At 45.8% G+C, this 26,000-nt stretch overlaps 1 protein-coding gene across 1 annotated transcript; it reads left to right on the top strand.

The window, feature by feature from the left end:
* Window positions 1-2,063: 2,063 nt before the first annotated feature.
* TTL (tubulin tyrosine ligase) lies at window positions 2,064-25,538 on the top strand. The gene is made up of 7 exons (XM_035111113.2): window positions 2,064-2,946; window positions 15,397-15,475; window positions 19,150-19,382; window positions 21,015-21,150; window positions 21,307-21,576; window positions 23,836-23,979; window positions 25,378-25,538. The coding sequence occupies exons 1-7, from the start codon at window positions 2,790-2,792 to the stop codon at window positions 25,490-25,492; spliced, it is 1,134 nt and encodes a 377-aa protein (XP_034967004.1). The 5' UTR covers window positions 2,064-2,789; the 3' UTR covers window positions 25,493-25,538.
* The last annotated feature ends 462 nt before the right edge of the window (window positions 25,539-26,000 follow it).

Raw genomic sequence — 26,000 nt, 5'->3', positions numbered from 1 at the left:
GAAATCTATTTTCAGAGTGGAAGGTAAAAACATGTGCAATCCCTCTTTTTTATGAGAATCAGTCAAACACACCCCACACACCGCTAGAACGCACACCCATACATGAATGAAGAGCGGTAACTTACATATGTTGCTGCAAAGGGGGCTTCTATTGGTTTCCAAATGCACACTTCTCATTCATGGACTAGAAATGGCAGCTTTTATAAATAATTTATCTTGGCTTGTTTACAAGTAATCGGAGCCATCGGCAGATGTGATGCGTGCCTGTCATGGAAACAGGCAGTCAGCTGATTGGGGGCCTGACATCATTGTCAATGGGGCTGTCTGGCAAATCATGGAGAACTTGGTCAGAACTAAAATGGAGCAAACCTCCCACAGCTACCAGACCTCAGATGTCTTAGGAGATCTGACCCATAAGGACTTGATGGGTAGGACAAAACTGAATTCTCATATGGCAATGGCAGAATGACACAGAGAGGTGGAGCATGTCTACACCGATGTATAGAGGTGAGGGAGAATTTGAATTTGGTTCACACTTCAAGGCAAACCTACTTAATTCTCACTTTACCCGAAGCATTGCACAAACTGAAACACAGACAGTTTTCAAATTTTGCACTTCTACAAAATTTTCGCTGCAGTTCTGCAGCCAAGGAATGTGCACAAAAATTCAAATGCTAGAGTAAAGTGTTTCAGGAAAAGGCATGTTGGTGAAAACTGCATACGAAAATTAAAACAGATTTGCAAAGATGTGTTTACGCCATAAAATTGCGTGCAATAATGTTTCTATTAGGAGAAATTCTCACTGAAATGCTGGCGAGTTTTCATTGGGGCTTTTCTTTTTTTTCTTCCCCAAAAAATTGCAAACTGATGTGGAAATGTGGTGATGAACCTAACTTTAGGCTGGAGAAAAGAGAAATTGAGTGTTGTGACGTGGGGTTCGTGATTTCAGCTCTTTTGACATAATATGCTGGAGACAGTTCTCTAGTAACACTTCTTTATTACAGCAAACAAGACTAAGCTCTGAGGAGAGGAAAGCTACATTTATAGGGGCGGGGGACTAGCTTCCCATCCTAGACTCCCCCTCTCTTGCAAAGCCCCCCTCCCTCCTCTTTCTCTTTGCAGATCCCCCATTGACTCCCTTGAGTCCTTCAACTATTTCTCCCACAATTGGGGGGGGGGGGGAGTAAGCATTCAGCCACCTCGGCTCGTCTGTTTACCGGTACCATTTCTGCAAAAAACCTTCCACGGCATCTTGCGCGGAAGAAGGCACCGCAGACACCAGAGCCAGCCCTGCGTTTACCCGCTGCTCTGCGAAACCGCAGGAAAGCGAGGCAACAGGTCTGGTGCCTCAGGCAGCGCCGCGAGAGGCGCAGTTGCTCGAACGAAGCGCGCGGAGATGCGCGCCCGTCCGCAGGGCAGCGCGTGGCTCCAGCTTTCCGGCTAGGAAAGGGGGGCGGGGCGCCGGAGGGATCTCTAAACCACGGCGCTGGATAGGTTTAAGACGGCCCTGGCTCGAACCCATGGCCCTGAGATTGAGTCTCATGCTGTACCGACTGAGGCCTCCCAGGTCACTGTTCCAGTTCTGCTGTGAACCGCCCTGAGATCTTTGGATGAAGGGTGATCTGCAAATTTTATAATAACAATAACATTTTGTGGGAGTTGGATGAGATTGATTATCCACGTGCGTGCGTGCGAGAAAGAGAGAGAATGCGTGTGTAGCGAGGCGGGCCCAGTCCCAGAACCCCATTGTCTGCACCCAGTTTGCCGCAGGGTACATATTTGGAGGTGCGGTGCGCGGCCTCTGCTACTGCTCCTCTCGAACCGGCGCAGAGAATCAGTCCCCTTTGCACTTCTGATGCGGAGCGGAAACACACGCTCGCGCACCCACACACCGAATCCGCTCCGAATCAATCGCACCCAAAGAGTGTTCTGGGAACAGAAAGGACAGGCAGGCAGACGCGGCGAGGCTTTTTTTTTCCCCCGGCGCTGCCGGAGCCCGGCCCCCTTTTGCTCCCTGACCCCTGCGCTCCGCGGCCCCGTATCACGGCGGGGTGGAGCCAAGATGGAAGAGGAGCCGCTGCCGGAGGGGGAGAGGCTGCCTCGGTCTTCCCAGAAGGCGTTTCCTCCTCCTCCTCCTCCTCCTCCTCCTCCTCCAGAGATAGGCGTGCGCCTCTCTGCAAGCGGCAGCGGCAGTGAAAGTTCGGGCTTGTGAGAACGCCTCCTCCGCAGGGACGACCATGGCCCGCCGGGGATCGCCGGAGGGACCTGGGGACCGCTCGGCCGCTTCTTTTTGATCCGGCGCTGCTGCCGCTTGCTGCTGCTGCCTTCGGCGCCTTCCTCGCGAGTATGTAGGAAGGGCTGCAGAGGCTTCCAGGAAATGCTCGGGAGTCCAGCGCTCGAAGAAGGGAAGGTGCCGGGGCTCTGATCCAAGGAAGGCGCGCGCCCGTATCCCACCCCCGGCCACCACCCCCCGGTGCCGCCGGAACCGGAGTCAGACCTGGCGGCAAGCCTCCTTCGCTGCGTCCGCTTGGTTTCGCCGCCGCCGCCCCTAACTCGTTTTTGAGCCTGGCAGGGTGGATACGTCTCCTGCAATGCCGGTTTAGATGGTTTTTATTTTGAGGGGGCTAAGAGACGGCGGGGTCCCCACGCCTTTTTAATCAATGGGTCAAAGGCTTGCTCTTTGATCCGGCCAGGTGGGGCGGGGGAGTGGCGGCGCGTTTTGAGCCTCTATTTATTTATTTATGGTTCATTTTTAAATATACACACATATATACAGTACATATATAAAGATGTACACGTTTGTGGCACGGGATGAGAACAGCAGCGTCTACGCGGAAGTCTCCAAAATCCTGCTTTCCACCGGACAATGGAAGAGGCTGAAAAGGGACAACCCCAGGTTTAATCTCATGCTGGGGGAGAGGAACAGGCTGCCATTTGGGAGACTAGGTAAGCGAGTAATGGGGCCGACAGTCATCCGGGCAAACGAGCTGGGTTTGGGTTTTTTTTTTTTTTTTGCGCTCTCGAGCATCAGGTTTCCGCGCAACGCTCCTAAAGATGCGCTTGGTTGTATGAATGGGCATGCGGGGGAGGCAGCCGGCGCCGGGTTTCCTCCCCCTAGACCTGCTTCTTGTGTATGCAACTGCTTAAGTTTGGGTGCACAAGGGGAGGGGCGTGAGAGAGAGTGAAGGAGAGGGTCTGTCTGGCTCGTGGCGCATATAACTAGATTTGGGTGTTGATTACTGCAACCAGGGAGTGACTGGCAAGTGGGGATTTGCTTTTTCGGGAGGGGGGGCGGGCGGGCGGGCGGGGTTGGAGGACAGAAAGTAGCCGGATTAAACCATACACTGTACTGGCACAACGTCATAAAATTGGCATCCCTTGTACCTTAACCTGATATATTTGTTATCAGTGTTTTTTTAATGAACCAAAGGATTGTGGCAATTGTGAAACTTAATTTGAACTGGGGTGCTCCTCTTGGTAACCATAATGATGCATTTGGTTGGGTCTCAATCACAACATAATGCTGGGAATCACATTTGTATAGGGATACTTAGATTTACGCCCCATTCCCAAAGGAACCACAGGAGAGCAAACTTATATGGCAGCCAGTCCCTTATTAGGTACTGATATGTCATTTTTGCTTTTTCATATTAGACGGTGGTTAGAAGCAACCACAGATTTCCAGCAAGCTGCCCTTTGGCAGGCTTTGTCTTATGCTGACCAATATTTTTTTAAAGACTGCTGGAAATCCAGGTGTTCAACAAAAGTGTTGTGCGTGTGTCATTGTAAGATAAAAGTAACAAAAGTGCCCTTTTTTTGAAGTGACATGGGGAAGACTTCCTAAGTTGGGAATAGTTTTTGGGAAATACTGTAGTAATTATGGTGTGCACAAAAGACTGATGAATCTATATGTTTAATTCAAAGACCCAAACACTTGGCAAAAAGAGTTAAGTTCACTAACCTCCTCTATCTGAGTTCTTCATGGTTACTGGTTGACTAACTTTAAAGCTGGTCCACATTGAAAGCTGATCCACAGACCTCTGGGTATAGGGTGGTATATTAATTCTAATAATAATAATAATAATAATAAGAAGAAGAAGAAGAAGAAGAAGAAGAATTTATATACCACCCTATACCCAGAGGTCTGTGGATCAGCTTTCAATGTGGATAAGCTTTAAATAATAATAATTATTATTATTTATGTGAATTATTATTATTATTTATGTGAACAAAAACGAATGACACTGCAAATTTCCATGCTGCCTCTTAATTTTGTGCAATAGTCTTATTTTCTTCAGTGGGGTTATTTTTAAAATGCCATTTGCGGACTCTTGTGAGTCAGGCTGACAAGACATTTGAGCCTGTTCAGACAAGAGAGAATAATGTGCTTTGGGAACAGGTGGCTTCTCCGAGAAATGGATTCCTGGGAGGAGAGGATAGCAATAGGGGGATGTAGGAATAGTGGAGACAACCCCAGAGAGAACTGTATTCCAAAACACCTGGAAGGCACATGGCGAAGGTCAGGATGAGCTTCATTGGTTGACTTTGGGGCAGGATGAGCTTTGGGAGGATGGAATAAGTCCTGGAATAAAAATAAAATAAAAAAAGCATAGAGCGCTTTGTACTTGGGAAGAATTGCAGAGATGGCTAGCTCGTAACAGCATTGGAAAGTGCATCAAGGATTCTAGTAGGCCTGAAGCTAAGCATGAGTCAGTAGCTAAAACAGCTGAGTCAGGAGCAAGTTCCATAGTTTGACTATTCGCTGCACAAAGAGGTACAGTACTTTCCTAAATCTTCCAACATTCATTCAGCTTCCTTGGGTGCCCACAAAGTCCTACCGGTAGTGTTATGAGAGAGGGAGGGGAAAAAATTCCCTGCCCACTTTCTCCATGCCATGCAGAATTTTATAACCCTCTTTCTTTTCTCCGAACTAAAAATTCCCAAACGCTGCAACTTTCCCTAACAGAGGAGTCTCTCCATCCCTTTGATCATTTTGGTGGCCCTTTCCTGAACCTTTTTACCAACTCTGCAATATCCTTGCCAGAAAGGGGATTTCAGCTAAGTATTAGGAAGAACCTCTTGATGCTGCATGCCATTTGATAATGGAACAAGGTGGGTGACTTTGCTCTCATTAGAAGGTTTTAAGCAGAAGCTGGATGGTTCCCCTTTAGGGATGTTGGGTTGCTAGCACCAGATGGTTGGATTGGTGAACTTGGTGGGTTCTTTCGACTCCTATGATTCTGTTAATCTCAGGTTTTTCAGAAAATCAAACTAGGAAAGAAGAGTCCCAGCCTTCTGCCACCCTACAAGGTAGAAGATCACACACTAAGCTGTGTGTTTCTTTCTGAGATAAATGGACAATCATAATGATAAACAGGCCTATGCATGTCTACTCAATGGGATTATTCCGAAGTAAGTGCATATAGGATTGGGTACATTCATGGGTACATGAACAGGGTCATTATTTAAGCAAACCAAACAAATCCATATGTTCCATCTGCAGACAGATCCTACGGAAATGTAAACGTCATGGAAACTAGCCTTGAGGGGGAGTGTGACAGTAGGACAGGCTCTGCAGTTGCTCTGCTCCCAGCATACGGAAGTCCTTCTCCAAGGTTATGAGTTCCATGCTTTGCCATTTCATCTCCTGTGTGGATCATGAATCTCAGTACAGTAATTGTTTTAACTGATGCATGAGTAGAATCATAGAGTTGGAAGAGACCACAAGGGCCATCCAGTCCAACCCCCCGCCAAGCAGGAAACACCATCAAAGCATTCTTGACATATGGCTGTCAAGCCTCCACTTAAAGACCTCCAAAGAAGGAGACTCCACCACACTCCTTGGTAGCAAATTCCACTGCCGAACAGCTCTTACTGTCAGGAAGTTCTTCCTAATGTTTAGGTGGAATCTTCTTTCTTGTAGTTTGAATCCATTGCTCCATGTCTACTTCTCTGGAGCAGCAGAAAAAAACCTTTCTCCCTCCTCTATATGACATCCTTTTATACATTTGAACATGGCTATCATATCACCCCTTAACCTTCTCTTCTCCAGGCTAAACATACCCATCTCCCTAAGCCGTTCCTGATAAGGCATTGTTTCCAAGCCTTTGACCATTTTGGTTGCCCTCTTCTGGACACATTCCAGCTTGTCAGTATCCTTCTTGAACTGTGGTGCCCAGAACTGGACACAGTACTCCAGGTGAGGTCTGACCAGAGCAGAATACAGTGGTACTATTACTTCCCTTGATCTAGACGTTATACTCCTATTGATGCAGCCCAGAATTACATTGGCTTTTTTAGCTGCTGCATCACACTGTTGACTCTGTCAAGTTTGTGGTCTACCAGGACTCCTAGATCCTTTTCACATGTACTGCTCTCAAGCCAGGTGTCACCCATCCTGTATTTGTGCCTTTCATTTTTTTTGCCCAAGTGTAGTACTTTACATTTCTCCTTGTTAAAATTCATCTTGTTTGCTTTGGCCCAGTTGTCTAATCTGTTAAGGTCATTTTGAAGTGTGATTCTGTCCTCTGGGGTATTAGCCACCCCTCCCAATTTGGTGTCATCTGCAAACTTGATCGGGATGCCCTCAAGCCCATCATCCAAGTCATTGATGAAGATGTTGAATAAGGCTGGGCCCAAGACAGAACCCTGTGGCATCCCACTAGTCACTACTCTCCAGGATGAGAAGGAGCCATTGATGAGCACCCTTTGGTTCCGGTCAGTCAGCCAGTTACAAATCCACTGAATGGTAATATTGTCTAGCCCGCATTTTACCAGCTTCTTTACAAGAATATTGTGGGGCACCTTGTCAAAGGCCGAAGAGTAGTAATACACTGGTACCTCTACTTACGAATAACTCTACTTAAGAATGTTTCTACTTACGAATGGAGCTCCGTCCGCCATCTTGGATGCGGTTTAGGTAGGATTTTTTTCTACTTACGAATTTTTAGATAGGGTTGCTTCTACTTACGAATTTTTTCTCCCAATGCATTCCTATGGGATTTGACTTACACTTTTTTTCTACTTACGAATGTGTGTTCGGAACGCATTAAATTCGTAAGTAGAGGTACCACTGTAGCCAGGTTCAGCTGCTCTAGATAGGTGACATACCAGCAGCTGCACCAACTCAAAGAGAACCCATAAGCTAGGACCAACTCAAGGAGTTCCCTATCCAAGTTGGGTTGTACCTCTCCATCTAGATTGATGACATGTACACACACATGGTACCTCCGTCTTGGTCTGCATGAAGGACAGTTTCAGAGCTCGGGACAGCTAATGGAGGATATTCTCATAACTCGCCTCGTGTGGCCTTCTAACTGGAAGGAAAGAAGCATGTTTTGTCCTGTTTGTGGATTGGACACCTCTGCAAAACTACAACTGCTTTTGTGCTAGGATTCAAAAGCATTACTGATGGAATGATTACAAACAAAATGCAAAGTCAGAATAGCTGGCTAGGCAGCAGGACTGGTGAGCAACAATTCAGACAAAGGCAGTTGGGACTGATTGATAATGGAACATGAGTCAGCAATTAAGGATGGTTGCATAAATGCTAATGGACTGCATTAGCAGAAAGCTTCATGTCCAAATTTCAGGAACCAATGCTGATTTTCTTGGCTCTGATGAGTTCTCAGCTGATGCACTCTGTAAAGCTCTGGATACCACAATTATAAACAAATCTGCCTTGTAGCCTTGGGACTTTTCCCAGCCCAAATCCTGTTCCAACAGGGCTACATTGTGGCCTTGTGTAAAATAAAGAGGGTGAGGCAGGGTCAGGCTATTCTTGCTAGCTCCATTTTGTTTTTAAAAGAAGCAAGTTGTGTGCTTCGCAGCATAGAAGGGCAGACTGGGTTAAAATAATGAAGAAAGTACAGTATAGCTATATTTTCAAGTGGGAGTTTGCAGGCAAAGCAATAAACCTGACTCCTGGAAGGCGCTTAACATGGAGCTGCTCTTGAAGACAGCTTGGAAGCTGCTGCTGCTGGAACAGAATGTGGTAGCATAGCTTTTGACAAGAGGAAACTACAGGGATTGCTTAACACCAGCCTTGTGCCAACCTCATTGTTGTTAGTTTGTCTCCAGGCCACATTAATGGAGTGCGCTTTCCCTAAATGCCCTGGGTGTTTTCGTTGGATTTATCTTAATGAGTTGTAGGTGTCCCTGCGCATGTGCCTTTGCCACTGCAGCATTAAAATTGTGCTAACAGAACATGCAATTCAGGTTGTTATGATTCTCAGCTGCTCTGAAGGCCATATGGCAGAACGCGACCTATGAACTTGAGAGCTATTTATATTTAAGGGTTGGCGCTGTGGTCTAAACCACAGAGCCTAGGGCTTGCCGATCGGAAGGTCGCTGGTTGGAATCCCTGCAACGGGGTGAGCTCCCGTTGCTCTGTCCCAGCTCCTGCCAACCTAGCAGTTCGAAAGCACGTCGGTGCAAGTACAGTCATACCTCGGTTTAAGTACGCCTGGGTTTGAGTACTTTCAGTTTAAGTACTCCGCGGACCCGTCTGGAACGGATTAATCCACTTTCCATTACTTTCAATGGGAAAGTTCGCTTCAGGTTAAGTACACTTCAGGTTAAGTACAGACTTCCAGGACCAATTACACTCATACTTCGGGTTAAGTACGCTTCAGGTTGAGTACTCCGCGGACCCGTCTGGAATGGATTAATCCACTTTCCATTACTTTAAATGGGAAAGTTTGCTTCAGGTTAAGTACGCTTCAGTTTAAGTACTCTGTGGACCTCCTAGAACAGATTAATCCACTTTCAATTGCTTTCAATGGGAAAGTTCGCTTCAGGTTAAGTACAGACTTCCGGAACCAATTGTGTACTTAAACCGAGGTACCACTGTAGATAAATAGGTACCGCTGCGGCAGGAAGGTAAATGGTGTTTCCATGTGCTGTGGTTTCCATCAGAGTTTTCTGTTGCGCCAGAAGCGGTTTAGTCATGCTCACCACATAACCCAGAAAGCTGTCTGTGGACAAATGCCGGCTCCCTTGGTCTGAAAGCGAGATGAGCGCCGCAACCCCATAGTTGCCTTTGACTGGACTTAGCCATCCAGGAGTCCTTTACCTTTACCTTTTTACCTTTATATTTAAACATTGCATTAAGTGATTGCATGAATATGCCACAATTTAAGAAGGATGTTGACAAGCTGGAGCGTATGCAGAGGAGGTCAAGCAAGATGATCAAGGGTCTTCATTTCATATGTTAGCACATTCCTTTTACTCATATTTTCAGCAGTAAACAATACTATTTTTTTAAAAAAATGGTTTAATCACTTTCCTTTGCTGAACCCCTTCTGTTTGAAATTTGCACCAGTATGGTCTATAAAGGATCTCCAACAGGGATGTATGATTGATTGGCATAATAATATTAAAATTGCTGTCCCTCCCCTTCCCCCCATTTCATCTTTTGATCTTAGTTGCATGTATCAGAGTGGTTGTTTTTATTTTTAGCCATGCTCAGATTTATTCCTTGAGCCTGAGGGTATAGAATCACCGCCTCACAGATGTTGTCAGGCTCCAATTCCCATCAGCCCCAGATTATAACAAGGGTTGCCTTGAAAAATCTGTCTTTAAATTCAACTCTGTGCAAGGCCATATGCCAAGATGCATGATTAAGCCGTATGAATGAAACTAATCTTCGGCAGATCGTGCAGGAGCAAGAACGGCAGGTGACACAGCAAGTGAAGAGAGAGTAATCAAATCCGGATGGAAGTTCTGCAGAATTTCAAGGGAATCATCTCAGGCTTAGATAAGCAGCGGAATCTGTAAATCTCTATGGAACACGAAGTTCAACTTGGATGTAATTAGAGAGAGAGAATGAATTATTAATATGGTTAAGGGATATTCGTCCCCACCTAGGACTGCTTTACCCTATATCAGAGGTTGAAATACAACATGCTATCCTGGGATAAGAAAGCAACCCGAGGCATCCGGACGGTCAGGAAAATAGGGTACCATATGTTTCTCCAACAGATGTGGGGAGATGTAGTATTCTTATTGTTCTATTATTAAATTTCTACACCGCCCTTCATCCAAGGATCACAGGGTGGTTTGCAAAATAAAAACACAAAAATACATACTATAGTAACAAACAAAAACTATCCTTGAGCTCAAGTGATGGTAATGGATCCATTATTATTATTATTATTATTATTATTATTATTATTATTATTATTATTTCTATACTGCTCTTTATCTGAAGATCACAGGGCAATTTACAATAGGTACCCCCAGTAGCAGTAACTACTTTCCACTAGCAGGTCCTCGATCTTATTTGGATAGAGCTTCAGTTTGTTAAATCATAGAATCATAGATTGTAGAGTTGCAAGGGAACCTGCGGATCATCTCGTCCAATCCCCTGCAATGCAGGAACATGCAGCTATCCCATACAGGGATCGAATCTGTGACCTTGGCATTACCAGCAACATGCTCTACCCAACTGAGCTACCCACGTCTCTCATTCAGTCCATCACTGAGCCAAGACACTGGTCCAGCACTTCCAATGCCTCACCTGCAGGTGTAAAGGAGAAATACAGCTGTGTGTCATCAGCCTATTGCTGGCAACGTACTCCAAAACTCCAGATGACCTCACTCAGCAGTTTCATGTAGATGTTAAACGGCATCTTAAAATGAACTTTGTGTCCCCCTAGCGATCTGAGATTCTCCTGCTTGTCTAGCCTGAGATCATTCCCTTGCAAGTCTGCAGAATTGCATCCGGATTTTGTTACTCTCGTCACTTGCTGCGTCATCTGCTTTATCTGCTCCTTCACGATTTGTCCAAGTTTAGTTCTACCCTAACAGTTTAATAACCCATGTTGACATCTGGCCTCTTGCAGAGCTAAATCCAAAGGCAGATTTCGCAGAAACCCTTGTTAAGATCCGCCTCTCCTTCGGCAATTAAAAACACTTGGATAACTACTGTGTGGGCTCAGTGGCGTATTTTTCATTTTGTTCCTTGTTTTAAGCACCAGCACTTGAGCTCTGTCAATGCCCCCATTGTTGCCATTAAAAAGAGCTTTCTGATCGCCCTTCACCACCATCTGTGGGGAGGAAAGCCAAGATCTCCGTTGAATCTCCTTTGTCAATGGTCTTTGATACAATTTTCAACGTGGTTACATTTGATGAGGGAGGCTAGCGTTTTCAGAACATTTTCCTATTCCTGCCTCACTTTCGCAAGCATTCCCCACTTGGAATTGTTCTTATAGGTTCTTATATTTCAACAAACGTCGTCAAACCTTGGTGTGGCTAAGCCTGGTTCTAATGCCAAATGTGCTGTGCAGTGCGCCCTGCAAAAATATCGCTCAAGAACCTTGACCAATTCATCGAGAAGCTATTATGATGCTAGCCTCATGCATTACACATGGGAAGCCCAGTGAAAGTTCGCCCGAGGTCAGTTGAAAAGCTACATTCATGCAGTTTGACACTTCGGGACAATTCACACCAACTCTCACTCCTTCCTCTGTTTCCTGCACCTTAAAAAACAAAAGCAAAACTTTTTTTCTTTTTAAATATGCTCAAATGTGATCTTGTTGCATTGCTAGATGTTTCCAATGCGCATTTGCATAACGTAGGCACACAGTGTCAGCCTATTTGTCCGTCTAGCTCAGTAATGTTATTCTCGCAGCAGTTCTCCAGGGAGCTGGAGCGGAGAAAGGTCTTCCGTGTCACCTGCTACCCGATTCTTCCTTTGTTTGTTTCGAGGTGCCAGGATTTCAATTTGGGGCTTGTTTCTGCACGCAGAGCATGTACTCTACCACTGCTGAGTTACGGCTCTTCCCATCCTATAAGGCCCCATCCGTACCATACATTTAAAGCGCTACTGTCCACGCTAGCAAGGTTATGCTTAAAATTCTACAAGGCAGGCTTAAGCAGTATGTGGACTGAGAACTCCCAGAAGTGCAAGCTGGGTTTCAAAGGGGCAGAGGAACCAGAGACCAAATTGCAAACATGCGCTGGATTATGGAGAAAGCTAGAGAGTTCCAGAAAAAACCATCTACTTCTGCTTCATTATGGGTCCCCTACTACTGTGAGGGGACCTGTAAGCTTTCGCAGGAATCTCTGGGCGAGGCCATGACTCACTGAAGAGGAATGATTCTGCTTTAAATGTATAGTGCAGATGGAGCCTAAGTCACGGTAGAGAAGAAGTCAGGGTGGGTGTCTCTTTTCCAGCTCCTCATTATTCCAAACTGAAGTTCTGCTCACTACACACCATACAGAAAATTATTTAAATTATTACCGTAAATTATTATTATTACATTTCCACATCACTTTGTGAATCTTTATTTAACGTTCCCATAAAAATTCATCAGTTCGTTTTTTAAAAAAATCATCAGCTAATTTCTCTTAATGAACACATTTAATGATTCAATTTTGCCCAAGACAGACATTTCTACAAAGCAGTTTTAGCCTAATAGAATGCATTTTGTATGTTGGTGGAAATAACATACAAAATGCATTATATATGGAGAAAGAATTGTTATGCACACTTTCCCATAGTATGTTTGTTTCTGTTGTCATCTTCTTTGGCGATCGCTCGTAGTTGAGTAAGATTGTCTTCCATGAATGTGGTCTTGACAGTGAGTCCGTAAGTGACCGTAGAGGCCAATTCTGAATCCACACATCCTTCCACAGTGGGGACATAGGTTTCTAGGTGGGATTTGATCATGGTGAGGTTTTGCCAAACGTGCCTTCCTCTTAGCTCATTTCTCCCTTTCACCCCGAGTTCATGCTTCTTCAAAGTCCTTGATGCCTTCTGTAAAGGCTGTGCTCCAATTGGAGCCCTCGTGTTTGTTTCTGCATACATTGCTCAGCTGGTGAACTTCATTGCAAAATTCACTGAAGAGTGAATTTCAAAAATTGGCTGTATTTCAGTTCTCTTATTGCTTTGGAAAGTGCAAATTATGTAGGTTTGCCTTTCAGTGTGAACTGAATCTACGTTCTCCCTCATCTCTAGGCAAAAGGTAGACCGCTGGGTGATTTGTAGTAAACGGGAAAACCCTGCCTTCCAAAAATTTAACAATACCAGCAAAAATTACTGCCCAGCTACCCTCAATTGAACTGCTGAACAGAAGAAAGCATGGGAATGGATTTCTATGTGAAGAAAGAACTGGCCTGCGTTCAGTTCTGAAACTCAGAACCGATTCTTGAGCTCTGAATTCTTTAATTCTGAATATCTTTTGCACCAGGGTCTGCTTAGCAAATCTTCGGGCTCTAGTACTATATAAAAGAAAGTAGATCCCGCAAGCCTGACGTCTGCTGACCCTTGCTGTGTAGGTCTAGAAACGACTTAAGCTGCTTACGTCTCACAGAAGGCAATGGGATTTAAGCAGTCTGTCTGGGAAATTGCAGCCTTTTTATTATCAGATGTTGGGATGCCCAAATTTCTCCTTGCATATGCCCAAATTGGCTTCTTCATAAATGTGAGCATTGTACACAGTAGTGCATCTCTTATTGTCTGTATCTGTGTTCATTATTCCTAGCTCATACACTGGCTGCACTTTGACCTTATATTGTTATGCGAATGAGCCAGGATTAAGTCTTGCCCCCATACGCTCCCTGTCAGTGGCAGAGCTTCATGCACCGGGGGCGGGGCTTGCGCCCGTTCTGGACGCGGGTTGCACCTCCCGGAGGGGTGGGACACACGTTCCGGGAGCGGGGCACACATTCCAGGGCTGTGGCGCGTCTCCCGGAGGGCCGTGGCACACGTTCTGGGGGCGTGGTGTGGTGCGCCTCCCCGGGGGCACGGCGTGCCTCCCGGAGGGGTGTGGCACACATTCTGGGGGTGGGAAGCGCCTCCCAGAGGGCCGTGGTTGCGTTCCGGGGCGTGGCACGCCTCCTGGACGGGCATGACATGTGTTCCGGGGGCGGGGTGTGCGTTTTGGGGGCAGGACGGGTGCCCACAATGGCGCCCCTTGGAGCCTGCCGCTCGGGGCGGCCCACCCCTACCGCCCCTACCTTCCTACACCCTTGCTCCGTTTCCTCCTCCAGCTCTGTTTTTAACTAACCACAGTTTAGCATCAAGTCTGAACACAGAAGCTTTACTTGAATGAGCCAACTTCAAACCTTGGTTTATTCAGCTGGCTTGTTTCAATACACTGTGGCAATATTAACCCAAATTTAGGGCAACTGTCTACGCCTGGCTCACCTGACTTATCATTTGCCTACCTCCAGATCTACACCACGCCAAATTGTATACACCTCTATTCCCTTCCCCTCCCCTGCACCTTTTTCAAAACTAAAAAGCTCTAAATGTTGTAACCTTTCTTCATAAGGGAGTTGTTCCAACCCCTTGACCATTTTGTTCTCCCACTTCTGAACTACTACTTCACACTGAAAGCTGGGTGGGAGTGGGGGGATGAATCACACTTGTGAATGCTCCCTGTGTAAAATATTCCCTGCAAATATAAATCTAGCATACTGCAGGGAGAGGTTCTAGGCCAGTCTGATCCCTTCTGAGCTACTTTTCTACTTGCAGGAGTTTTGTGGGTTGTTCCCCTCCTGAGAAACATTCAAAATTTTAACTGGAATGTATTTATTGAGACCCGCTTGCAATTAGAAATGTTATATAATCACCTCCACCTTCTGCATGTGTACCTGAGACTTCAGTCTTCATGGATTTGTAAAGAGATAAAAACCCTACCTTCTAAGCCGCACAATGATGGGGTGAGGGAGCTTTCTGTTCTTCCCACAATGACTGCTTATACCTCTTCAGGAAGGTGTCATTTCTGATTTGGTGCTAACTGCAGTTAAAATCCTGCCTTCCAGATGTCTGTTGGACTACAGCTCCCGTCTGGTCCATCCAGCATGAGCAGTGGCCAGGGATTTGTAGTCCAAAACATCCTGTTCGCTACCCCAAATGAAATCAGGAAGAGTCATCACCCTGCCTTTCAGCAATGTGTGTTTAAGTACAAAAAAAAATTGATGTTACAGTGCTACCTTGGTTGTCAAACTTAATCTGTTCTGGGAGTCCATTCGAGTCCTGGAACCGTTTGAAAACCAAGGCGTGGCTTCCGATTGGCTGCAGGAGCTTCCTGCAGCCAATCGGAAGCCACGTCGGCTTCCGAAAATCGTTCGCAAACTGGAACACTCATTTCTGGGTTTGTGACGTTCGGGAGCTGATTTGTTTGGGAGCCAAGCCGTTCAAGTACCAAGGCACCACTGTATTTCCTTGAGGCTTGGGCACAAGCAAAATTGCTGGGATTTTAAATTTTACTTCCACATTCCACTGAAATACTTTTCCGCCTAAAAAAATAATTGGAGATCATTTGCCTGGATAAATGTTTATCTCTTTTTTAAAAACTCTCTTGTGCGCACACATGTACACTTCCAAATTCAAAAAAAGAAAAGGTTAAGATTTTTAAAAAAACCCTCTCTCTTTCTCTTTTGTAGGTCACGAACCTGGACTTGTGCAGCTGGTGAACTATTATAGAGGAGCTGATAAGCTTTGTCGCAAAGCTTCTTTAGTGAAGTAGGTTTGGCTCTTTATTTTCTTTCCTGTAACCGTGGGTTATAAGGGACCATGTTTTTGTCAATTTTTCTGAAGTTACATGGGAGGGGGCAGTTAAGATGCAGGATACTTGGGGGGGGGAGCACGTGAGGGGAGGGTAGGTAGGAGAAACTTCCGTTGTGCAAGCAAAAGTCCTTGAGCAGGGCTGCTACAGATGTGAATCCTGCCCCGAGGATATTTACACTCTTGACATTTGTATTCTAAAAACAATGTTTATAATCATTGTTCCTTGCTGTATGTTATGGCAGTATATATTGACCCCAGCCAGTTTGAAACACCTGGTGATGCATGCAGAGAATGGTGGCAGGTAGTAGCTCTGGGAGGGAGGCACTTGACATGCAAAATGCAGTGTAAACAACAAAGATTTGTGGCGCCTTAAAGACAATGGTTTGCACCCCGTAATTGTACTGTCAGTGCAAGAATTTTTCTCTTGTGCAGTGGGACTTCCTCCGCCTACGCACCCCCTAAATCTGTTCTGCGTTTCTCCCAAGTCCCATGGAACAGATTCGGGGAAGGGAGGAAAGTCCCATTGTGCAACAAAATCCTTGTGGCTCATAGGACATGAGAGCTGCCATCAACAAATTTATTACCGTGTAAGCTTCCGTGAACTCAAGCTCACTCCATCAGATTCCTCCTCTCCCTTTTTGCTGTTTCCTCCTAATAGCAACAAATCACACCTTTTCCCCTGCAGCAGACCCCACGATTTGCGGTGTGATTTCCATGAAGCCGCCCGACACGCCACTCTGATTCTGTGTGAAAAATGCTTGAGGGCTTGTTTTGATGTGTTCTAAATCACAGAGCCTCTTGGGCATACCTGCCAAGTTCCTTCTTGAAAAATAAGGGATCGGACCGGAAGTAGCAGACCGGAAGTAGCGCTGCCGCCATTTTGGAACTGGGCGGAGCATGCTCGGAAGTGACTTTTGATGCTGCTTTGCCCAGTTCCAAAATGGCCGCCACACCAGAAGTCGTGCTGCAGCCATTTTGGAACTGGGCAGAGCAGCATCAAAAGTCGCTTCTGAGCATGCTCCGCCCAGTTCCAAAATGGCTGCCGCGCCCGAATAAACAGGGAAAAAACAAAAATATCTGTTTTTTCGGCTGGGAGCAGCTGGAAAAATGGGGGTTTCCCGGGCAATACAGGAGACTTGGCAGCTATGCCTCTTGGGCTTGCCGATCGGAAGGTTGTCAGTTCAAATCTGCGCAACAGGGTGAGCTCCCGTTGCTCTGTCCCAGCTTCTGCCAGCCTAGCAGCTCGAAAGCACACCAGTGCAAGTAGATAAATAGGTACTGTGCTGTGGGAAGGTAAATGGCATTTCTGTGTGCTCTGGCACATGTCACAGTGTCCCATTGCGCCAGAAGCAGTTTAGTCATACTGGCCACATGACCTGGAAAGCTGTCTGTGGGCAAACGCCCGGCTCCCTCTGCCTGAAAGTGAGATGAGCGCTGCAACCCTATAGTTGCTATTGACTAGACTTAACCACCCAGGGGTCCTTTATCTTTATATAGCGGCATTATGTAGGCCTTTTCATGCTGCCTGTATTTTCATACGGAGATAAGCCTTGAGGCTGTGTGACTCGTTAATTTCAGATGAGCCTTCGTTAAAAACCCTGACCTTTTCTTCTGAAGGCGAAATAAATTACCCGGCGATTCTGCCATGGTTGTATGGCCTTTTCAAAACCCACCTCTTGACCTTTTCCAAAATTATATTCCGCTTGCCCTTTAGTGCTAGAAATCAAGCTGGAATCACTAGAGTGCCTTCTTCTAGCTCCATGTGGTACACAGGCTGAGACCCTACCTGCCTGCAGACTGTCTAGCCAGAGTGGTGCATGCTATAGTTATCTCCCGCTTGGACTACTGCAATGCGCTCTACGTGGGGCTACCTTTGAAGGTGACTCGGAAACTACAACTAATCCAGAATGCAGCAGCTAGACTGGTGACCACATAACACCGGTCTTGAAAGATCTACATTGGCTCCCAGTACGTTTCCGAGCACAATTCAAAGTGTTGGTGCTGACCTTTAAAGCCCTAAACGGCCTCGGTCCAGTATACCTGAAGGAGCTTCTCCACCTCCATCATTCTGCCCGGACACTGAGGTCCAGCACCGAGGGCCTTCTGGCGGTTCCCTCGTTGCGAGAAGCCAAGTTGCAGGGAACTAGGCAGAGGGCCTTCTTGGTGGTGGCGCCTGCCCTGTGGAACGCCCTCCCAACAGATGTCAAAGAGGAAAACAACTACCAGACTTTTAGAAGACATCCGAAGGCAGCCCTGTTCAGGGAGGCTTTTAATGTTTAATAGATTACTGTGTTTTATTTTTCTGTTGGAAGCCGCCCAGAGTGGCTGGGGAAACCCAGCCAGATGGGCGGGGTATAAATAAAATATTATTATTATTATTATTATTATTATTATTATTATTATTATTATTATTATTATTATTATTCTACAACTGCAGCTCAGTTTAACTCCAGGACCAAAACTGATCTTAATCCTCCTAGATTCCGACCCGAACCACCTCAGTAAAGATGCTCAGCAATTACCCTGCCAGGGTTCGGGAACCTGAAAATTACCTTGCACTCAGTTCTCACCTGTGGCCCTTAGAAGCTGTCAGCGTGTGACAGTGGCCACAACCTGGGAAATGGCTTCAACTGGCCAGCCAAACCAGGTGAGGGTAGCCGATGGGTCTCAAACCCCCGGTGAGTTAGGTGGGTGCATGCGAAGACAGGCTCTGCTGGATTGAGTGGACGAGACCAATAGTGGGTCCAACGGTCAAGAAGGTGGTTTCTGCATGTGCTGTAGAAGGAAGTGAGAGACACAGGGGCTCTTCAACCTGGAAAGGTAGCCCATCTAGGGATATCGTTAGGAGAAGAAAAGGCTAAGGAGTGCCTCCAAATTTTGCAGCAGAGAGATGTTGAAGATAATGACTTTCCTCTTTCAGGAAGCCTTCTAAGTGGAGATCTCCACCCCCCCACCCCCATTCAGTATCTGCATTGGGTATAAATGTGTATGTGTCTATATAAACAGCTTTTAAATATGTCATGCTTTTTAAAGTAAAGGTAAAGGGACCCCTGACCATTAGGTCCAGTCGTGACCGACTCTGGGGTTGCGCGCTCATCTCGCATTATTGGCCGAGGGAGCCGGCGTATAGCTTCCAGGTCATGTGGCCAGCATGACAAAGCCGCTTCTGGCAAACCAGAGCAGCACATGGAATCGCTGTTTACCTTCCCGCTATAGCGGTTCCTATTTATCTACTTGCATTTTGACGTGCTTTCGAACTGCTAGGTTGGCAGGAGCTGGGACCAAGCAACGGGAGCTCACCCCATCACAGGGATTCGAACCGCCGACCTTCTGATCAGCAAGCCCTAGGCTCAGTGGTCTAGCCCACAGCGCCACCTGGGTCCCTTAGTATCTGCATTGGGTATAAATGTGTATGTGTCTATATAAACAGCTTTTAAATATGTCATGCATTTTAATTGTGTTTATATATGCAGTTGCTGTAGTGTGAATTCGCTTTGAGTTGGTTCGTGAGAAAGGTTTCATAAAGGAACTAAACGGTGGTGGTGGTGATTTGAAAGGTCTTTCAACTGCAGCGTTCCCTATGGAGGGGAAAACCCCAACTCCAATTAAATCCTTGTCTCTTTCTTTAGACTAATCAAGACAAGTCCTGAATTAGCAGAATCTTGCACGTGGTTCCCGGAGTCGTATGTGATTTACCCAACTAATCTCAATACTCCAGTGGCGCCAGCGCAGAATGGGACCCATCATTTGATAAACAACCCAAGAACGGATGAAAGGGAAGTTTTCCTGGCATCCTATCAGAAGAGGAAAGAAAGCGGAGAGGGAAGTGTGTGGATAGCCAAATCTTCGGCGGGGGCCAAAGGTTAGCAAAGAGAGTCTCGAATTATTGAGCTATTTATCCAATAGATGCTAGATCAGTGTGACAGCTAAGAGGCTGAGCCGCAAATCCAAAGAGCCACAGACCCACTCATGGTCTTAGTATCTTACAGCAAAGACGTAATATTATGTGCTTTTTTAAAAAAAAAAACTATGTCTCTGTGTGTGTGTGTGTGTGTGTGTGATTTTTATTAAGTTTTCTATTTTACAATTTAAAATATTCATTAAACAACCCTAAAGTGCCAGTGACTTCCCCTTTTCCATGGTTCAGTTTGCATATCATAAATCCCTGCATATTTTCCATAAACTAAACCATTCAGTATTCCATTATTACTTCCATCAAAGCATATTTACACTGTTGAATTTATCTTAATGCTGCCAACATTAAAGTGTGCACAGTGCCCCCCCCCATATTCAATAAACATTTTCCAGTTGCCATTCTTCTTTGGCTGGGACCTCGCTCTTTTTCCATTTGGGGGCTGACAAAACACTGGCAGCAGTAGTGGCATACATAAATAGCCTTTTTTTGACACCTGAGAATTTCTATCGGAATTATCCCCAAGCAAAAGGACACTGTTTTGTTTTGTTTTTGAAAAGTACTTTTAACATTGTTTCCCCCAATTCGTTATAAATCATTTCCCAATGCTCTTTTACCCTTTTACAGGTCTACCACATATGAAAGAACGTACCCTCAACCTCATTGCATCTCCAACACTTATCTGATTCAGTCTTATCCTATATAATAAAGTGCAAGTGTCTCTGCGTCCTGTATTCCGTGTGTCCCTGGGTTTGCGCTACTGCGCATGTGCCCCAAGGACACAGGGATTGGACGCAGAGACTTGGAACGCACACACGCTCTCTCCCCACCTCCACCTACCGTTTCCCTGCGGCCGCCAAACACCTCTCCCGGCCAGACTGAGCGTTGGCGGCGGCGGGGGAGGGGGGAGAGCGTGCGCGTGTGTGCGTCCAGCAAGGACAGGTCCCGGGGTTCGGAGAAGTGCTGCGCAAGTGCTGCTTTCTCCTCCTTCGTTCGAAAGGGCTGCTTTCTCCTCCTTCGTTCCTGTCCCCCTGCCGCCGACAGGAAGGACAGGTCCCGGGAGCACCGGATCGAGGAGCCGGTCTGCAGAGTCAGTGCCCAGCAACGCCGTGCTGGATTGAGGAGGTGATGCTCCGTGCGGCGCTGCTGGGCGCTGACTCTGCAGACCGGTGCCCCGTGCAGTGCTGCTGGGTGCCGACCCGGCAGGCCGCTTCCTTGATCCGGCGGCCTGCCGGGTTGACGCTGATCAGCGCTGCGCGGAGCACCGGATCGAGGAGTCGGTCTGCACTCAGCGCCTGGCAGCGCCGCACGGAGCTGACTAGTACATGTATAAGATGTATAAAAAAGTATATTTCTACCCTGCTTTTTAGCCAAAATGGCTCCCAGAACAGCTTGCAAAGATGAGCAGTAATAACTGCTCTTTCCCACAGGCTTACAATCTAAAAGGGATGGCACACAATGGAACAGGGTTGGAGGGGGATGGGGAAGTCACAGTTCTTTTTATCTTGTCACGTCTTTGTTGAGGGGGAGGCATGTACTTCCTGTCCAACTTTTCCACTTCCATCTTTTACTCCTGGTTAGGTGAAGGAATTCTGATTTCTTCGGAGGCTACTGAACTTCTGGACTTCATAGATAATCAAGGACAAGTGCATGTGATTCAGAAATACCTTGAGAAGCCTATGCTCTTAGAACCAGGTCATCGCAAATTTGATATTAGGTAAGCTAATCCTTTTCATATTGATATTTCAGCTCAGTAACCTAATGAAGTGAAAGTTGGTTGTGAAAGGCTGGTCATTAAATCTGATTCTTCTGAACTGAAAATTTTCTTAATGGTTTTAAAAAACACCACCTCTCTATTTTTTCCAACTTCCAGAAGCTGGGTGCTAGTGGATCACCAGTATAATATCTACCTCTACAGAGAAGGCGTTCTACGGACCTCTTCAGAACCTTACAATAGTGCTAATTTCCTAGACAAAACCTGCCATTTGACCAATCACTGCATACAGAAGGAATATTCAAAGAACTATGGGAGATATGAAGAAGGGAATGAGATGTTTTTTGAGGAGTTTAATCAGTATCTGATGAGTGCTTTGAACATTACTCTGGAAAACACAATCTTATTGCAAGTCAAAAATATAATAAGGTAAACTGTTCCCTGAGGATTCTTCCAAGACAAAGGTTACCATTATTAATCAATTTATGTTTGATTGATGTTTTACGGATGCTTTTAGAATTAGGGTATTGTGCTAATTTGTTGTACCTTGGATCCCCAAAACCCTGGAACTCGGACGTTTTGGCTCCCAAAAGCTACAAACCCGGAAGTGATTGTTCCGGTTTGTGAATGTTCTTTCGGGACGTCCGACGGGGCTTACACGGCTTCTGATTGGCTGCAGGAGCTTCCTGCAGCCAATCAGAAGCAGCAATTTGGTTTTTGAACATTCCAGAAGTTGAATGGACTTCTGGAACGGATTCCATTCAACTTCCAAGGTACGACTGTACTTTAATGTCACTGTTAGTCCATAGAAGAACACAAGAACTTAAGAAGGGTTTGTTAGATCAGACCAATGGGACAACCTGCCTGCCAATTTTGTGATGGCCCAAGGACATCATCTGATTGAGTCAAACTCAGCCCATGAGGCTGATCCTGCAAAGGAATCTACCCAAAAACGGTTCTTGGATGAAGGGCAGTATAGAAATTTAATAAATAATAATGAAATAATAAAAGCACCTATGGTCTACAGCAGTTTGGCATTTACAAAGCACGTATTTTAATTAATGTTATTTCTCCCTCCTTTTGTATAAAGTCCTGTAGACCATAATTGCTGCCAGTACAATATAGCCAGGGCTGTCTTAGGTGTACCAGGCGCCATGGCGCAATGATCCCTGCGGCGCCCCTCGCGCTCCGCCGGGCAGGGCCAGGCGCAGCGGACAGGGTGCAACAGGCAGGGACGCTGCCAGCTGTGCTCCACCTCTGCCTACTCGGATGAAGCACAATGGCGGCAGCAGCAGCAAAGCTGCCTCTGTCAAGGGAAACCTGGACCTGGACCTGGGCTATCTTCCACCTATACTCCTTCAATTCACAGCGAGCACAGACAGCGCTGCCCCACAATGCTCCACGGCACCTCATTTGCATGCATGTATGAAGGTGTGTGGGTGGAAGGTAGCCCAGGTCCAGGTTCATGTTTCTCCCGACGGAGGCAGCTCCGCTTCCGCTGCTGCCGCCTCGCTTCAGCCACCGCTGCTGGGAAAGGAGCGGAGCGGGCGAGGCGGAGGCCCAGGGCAGCTCCATGTGCCTCCTTGATGCGCCCTCTGCTGGGTGGGCGCCCTGGCGCACGGCGCCAGTAAGCGCAATAGGAAGGATGGCCCTGAATATATCTTTTTTCTTTATGGCTGACAGTCCCAGCAACGGATGTTAGTATGCATTATTTGGTGTTTGTTAAAATTGGGGTGGTTTTAGCATATACAGTGTGACAAAGATTTGCCGCTGTGTTCAGACTGTTGTTGTTTTATTTTTGATTTTGCTGTTCTGTAATCATTGTGTGTTATATGTTTAATAATAATAATAATAATAATAGATTCCCTGACCCTAGTGTAGCAAATTAGACTTTTAATGATGGGCCACTGTGAAGAGTGAGTGGATTCTGCCATCCAGGCCAGACTAAAAGCAAATCAATGCTTTCATTTGCTGTCCTAGTCGTGAATACCCAATGGTGGAATAAGCCCATTCAAATGAATGGATATGACTAACTTAGGTGTATTCCTTAATACTGTACTTCCTTCTGGCACCCAGTCAGAGAGGCAGCTGCTTTCTACCTCAGCTTAACAGTTACATGGATAACAACCTAACATAATGATTTTCGGCTGGGGTGCTGAAATCCCAAGGGAGCAGAAAATACTATTTATGTATGTGACCACGGCTGTGCGGATGTTATTGGCCCAGAGATGGAAAGAAGGTAAAGTCCCTACCAGAGAAAAATAGCAGATCAAGTTGATGGATTGCGCTGAAATGGCTAAAATTGCCGGAAGAATCAGAAATCACGATGACCAAAATTTTTAATAAGGAATGGGGAAAATTTATAATTTATCTTAAAAACCATTGTGAACAGTTAAAATTGTTAGTAGGATCGGAATAACACTTGTAGTTTAATTGTGAATCTTGCACACAATGGAGAGGTAAAAGTTTTGGATTATTATAAAAGATGTGGGAGGAAATGATTAACAAAAGGATCCACAAAGGGGAGGAGGGAATTTCATGAGATTCTTTGGGATCTTGTTTCCATGTTGAATATGTGACTGTGAAATTTTAATCTGGAAAACCAAATAAATAAATTTATAAATAATAATAATAATAATAATAATGCTTTGGGCTGATATTAGGTGTACTCTGTCCTTTTTTCCGCAGAAGCTGCCTTATGTGTATAGAACCCGCTATCAGCACCAAACACCTTCACTACCAGAGTTTCCAGCTCTTTGGCTTCGATTTCATGGTGGATGAAGACTTGAAGGTCTGGCTGATCGAAGTGAATGGTGCCCCTGCGTGTGCCCAGTAAGTTCTTGTCGCATGCTGGCATGCTTTCCCCGCATGTGGGTGAGCTGTGTCGCAATATAGAATACCCTGTAAATTCCAGACCCTTGCTGTTTTGCATTTTTTGTGGGGAGATGGCAGTCGTGAACACACGAGCATTTCTCCTTCCCCCTGTAAAGCTGCTGTACAGTATTTTTCGCTCCATAGGACGCACCTTTTCCCTCCTAAAAAGGAAGGGAAAATGTCTGTGTGTCTAATGGAGCGAAGGCCCACTCGCAAGAGCAGGCTTGGTAGCTGCCGTTGGGAGAGGCGCAGCGCAGCCTTTTGGGGCGCTGATCCCACCACCATCTCTTGCAAGACCAGGCTTGGTAGCCGCGGTTGCCCCTGCAAGAGGAACCCCAGCAGACCTTAATATTTGGAAATTAAATTGCCAAAGATATCAGCTGGTGCATGGAAAATGTTGTGCCACTGTTGCTTCGCCAGATACTACATTTGCATCCGTGCAAAATGACACCAGAAGGGAAAGTGCGCTAGCGGTTAAAAAAACAGGTGTCTTATTGCATTCCTAGACCCTTGGCCAGCTGTGTGCTTAATATCCTTATGAGGGTGGCAGCGGCCTGTATTCATGAGGGATCTTAGCTACGATTCAGATTCCTGTTTCTCCCGGCTCCACAATATCAAAGGAGAAAGCCTGTTTGTCTTCCGGCAGTAATGCTGAGGATTTATTTTGAGCCTTTGTTTAGGTTGAGACAAGTTATAAATAAATATTTTTAGTGATGACATGACATTTCAACATTACGATGCAAACTGGCCCCTCAAACCCACAATATTCTTTCTAATCCCCCTCACATCTGCTTTTGTTAGCCACACTGATGACAGAACATCATTAATTTCAGTTTTAGAGTGATTTTTTAAAAAGGGGTTGGGTGGGGTTAGATAAAAGGGGGTTCAGTTGTCCCTTGCCAAGAGAGGAAATGGTACGAAATCTGATGTTCTGAAAAATGTAACTGCTTTACGGTGCTATTCTGGTCATGTTTACTCCTATGTCCCATTTTGTTCAGGGGAGCTTACTCTCAGGTACGGTGGTACCTGAGTTTCAGTTTTGATCAGGTATCGGAAGTTTCAGTTTTCGAACGCCAAAAACCTGGAAGTAAATGCTTCCGTTTTCAAACACGCCTCAGAAGTCAAACGGCTTCTGCTGAGGTTTTTTTTCCAACTTTCTCAATTGAATTTGCAGGCCGCCCTTTGCACCTCGGTTTTCGAATGTTTCGGAAATCAAACGGTCTTCCGGAACGGATTACGTTCGAAAACCAAAGTACCACTGTACATACACTATGTTCAGTCAACACTTGGTTTCTCCCCCCCCCCCACTTTAAATTTCTAATTCAAACCCCTCTCTTTTCATTTTTGATTTTTTAGGAAACTTTATGCAGAGCTATGCCAAGGTATAGTGGATGTAGCCATCTCTAGTGTCTTTCCTCTTTGTGACACTCCACAGAAGCAGAGCCAGGAACCAATATTTATTAAGTTGTGATGATGATCACATTAAAAAAAAAAAAACCCGTCCACCCAAAACACATGGGAGAACTGCCCCCTATGGATTTTGGGGGGGCAAAGAGGAAGCTTGGATCGATCATTTCACTTGCTCACCAGGCTGAAAGCAGAAAGGATACCGAACGATGTCTCGGAAATTTAGAAGGGAAGCCAAGTTTCCAAGAAAAGTCCAAAATGAACCAAAGCTGTCTCATCAATGCTGTGTGTGTGTGTGTGTGTGTTGTTTTGGAACACCTTTGCTTTTGAAAGGATTCCTGCAATGGAAGGAAATTCTGTAGGAGAACAGCGCAACAGTTTTGCTTCAATGTGAGCAAAAACAGGGACGTTATGTTTTTTACACCCCTCCAATGTAATAAATTATTTTAGCAAAGCATTCTTCCAGGGATTCCATGGCTTGGGGGCTTTGTCAACTTGACATACTGTTATGTGGGTATTGTTTTGTTCTGTTCTGTTCTGTTTGTTTCCTTCACCTGCTGCAGTTCTAGTGC

Source organism: Zootoca vivipara, chromosome 3, assembly GCF_963506605.1.
Source record: "Zootoca vivipara chromosome 3, rZooViv1.1, whole genome shotgun sequence".
NCBI lineage: Eukaryota > Metazoa > Chordata > Lepidosauria > Squamata > Lacertidae > Zootoca > Zootoca vivipara.
This window is presented reverse-complemented; position numbering and strand designations above follow the sequence as displayed.

Coding starts and splice junctions, on each gene's coding strand:
- TTL (XM_035111113.2), top strand. CDS start 2,790: ATGTACACGTTTGTGGCACGGGATGAGAACAGCAGCGTCTACGCGGAA. Junction 21,151..21,306: donor CATCGCAAATTTGATATTAG/GTAAGCTAATCC, acceptor TCCAACTTCCAG/AAGCTGGGTGCTAGTGGATC. Junction 23,980..25,377: donor GGTGCCCCTGCGTGTGCCCA/GTAAGTTCTTGT, acceptor TTGATTTTTTAG/GAAACTTTATGCAGAGCTAT.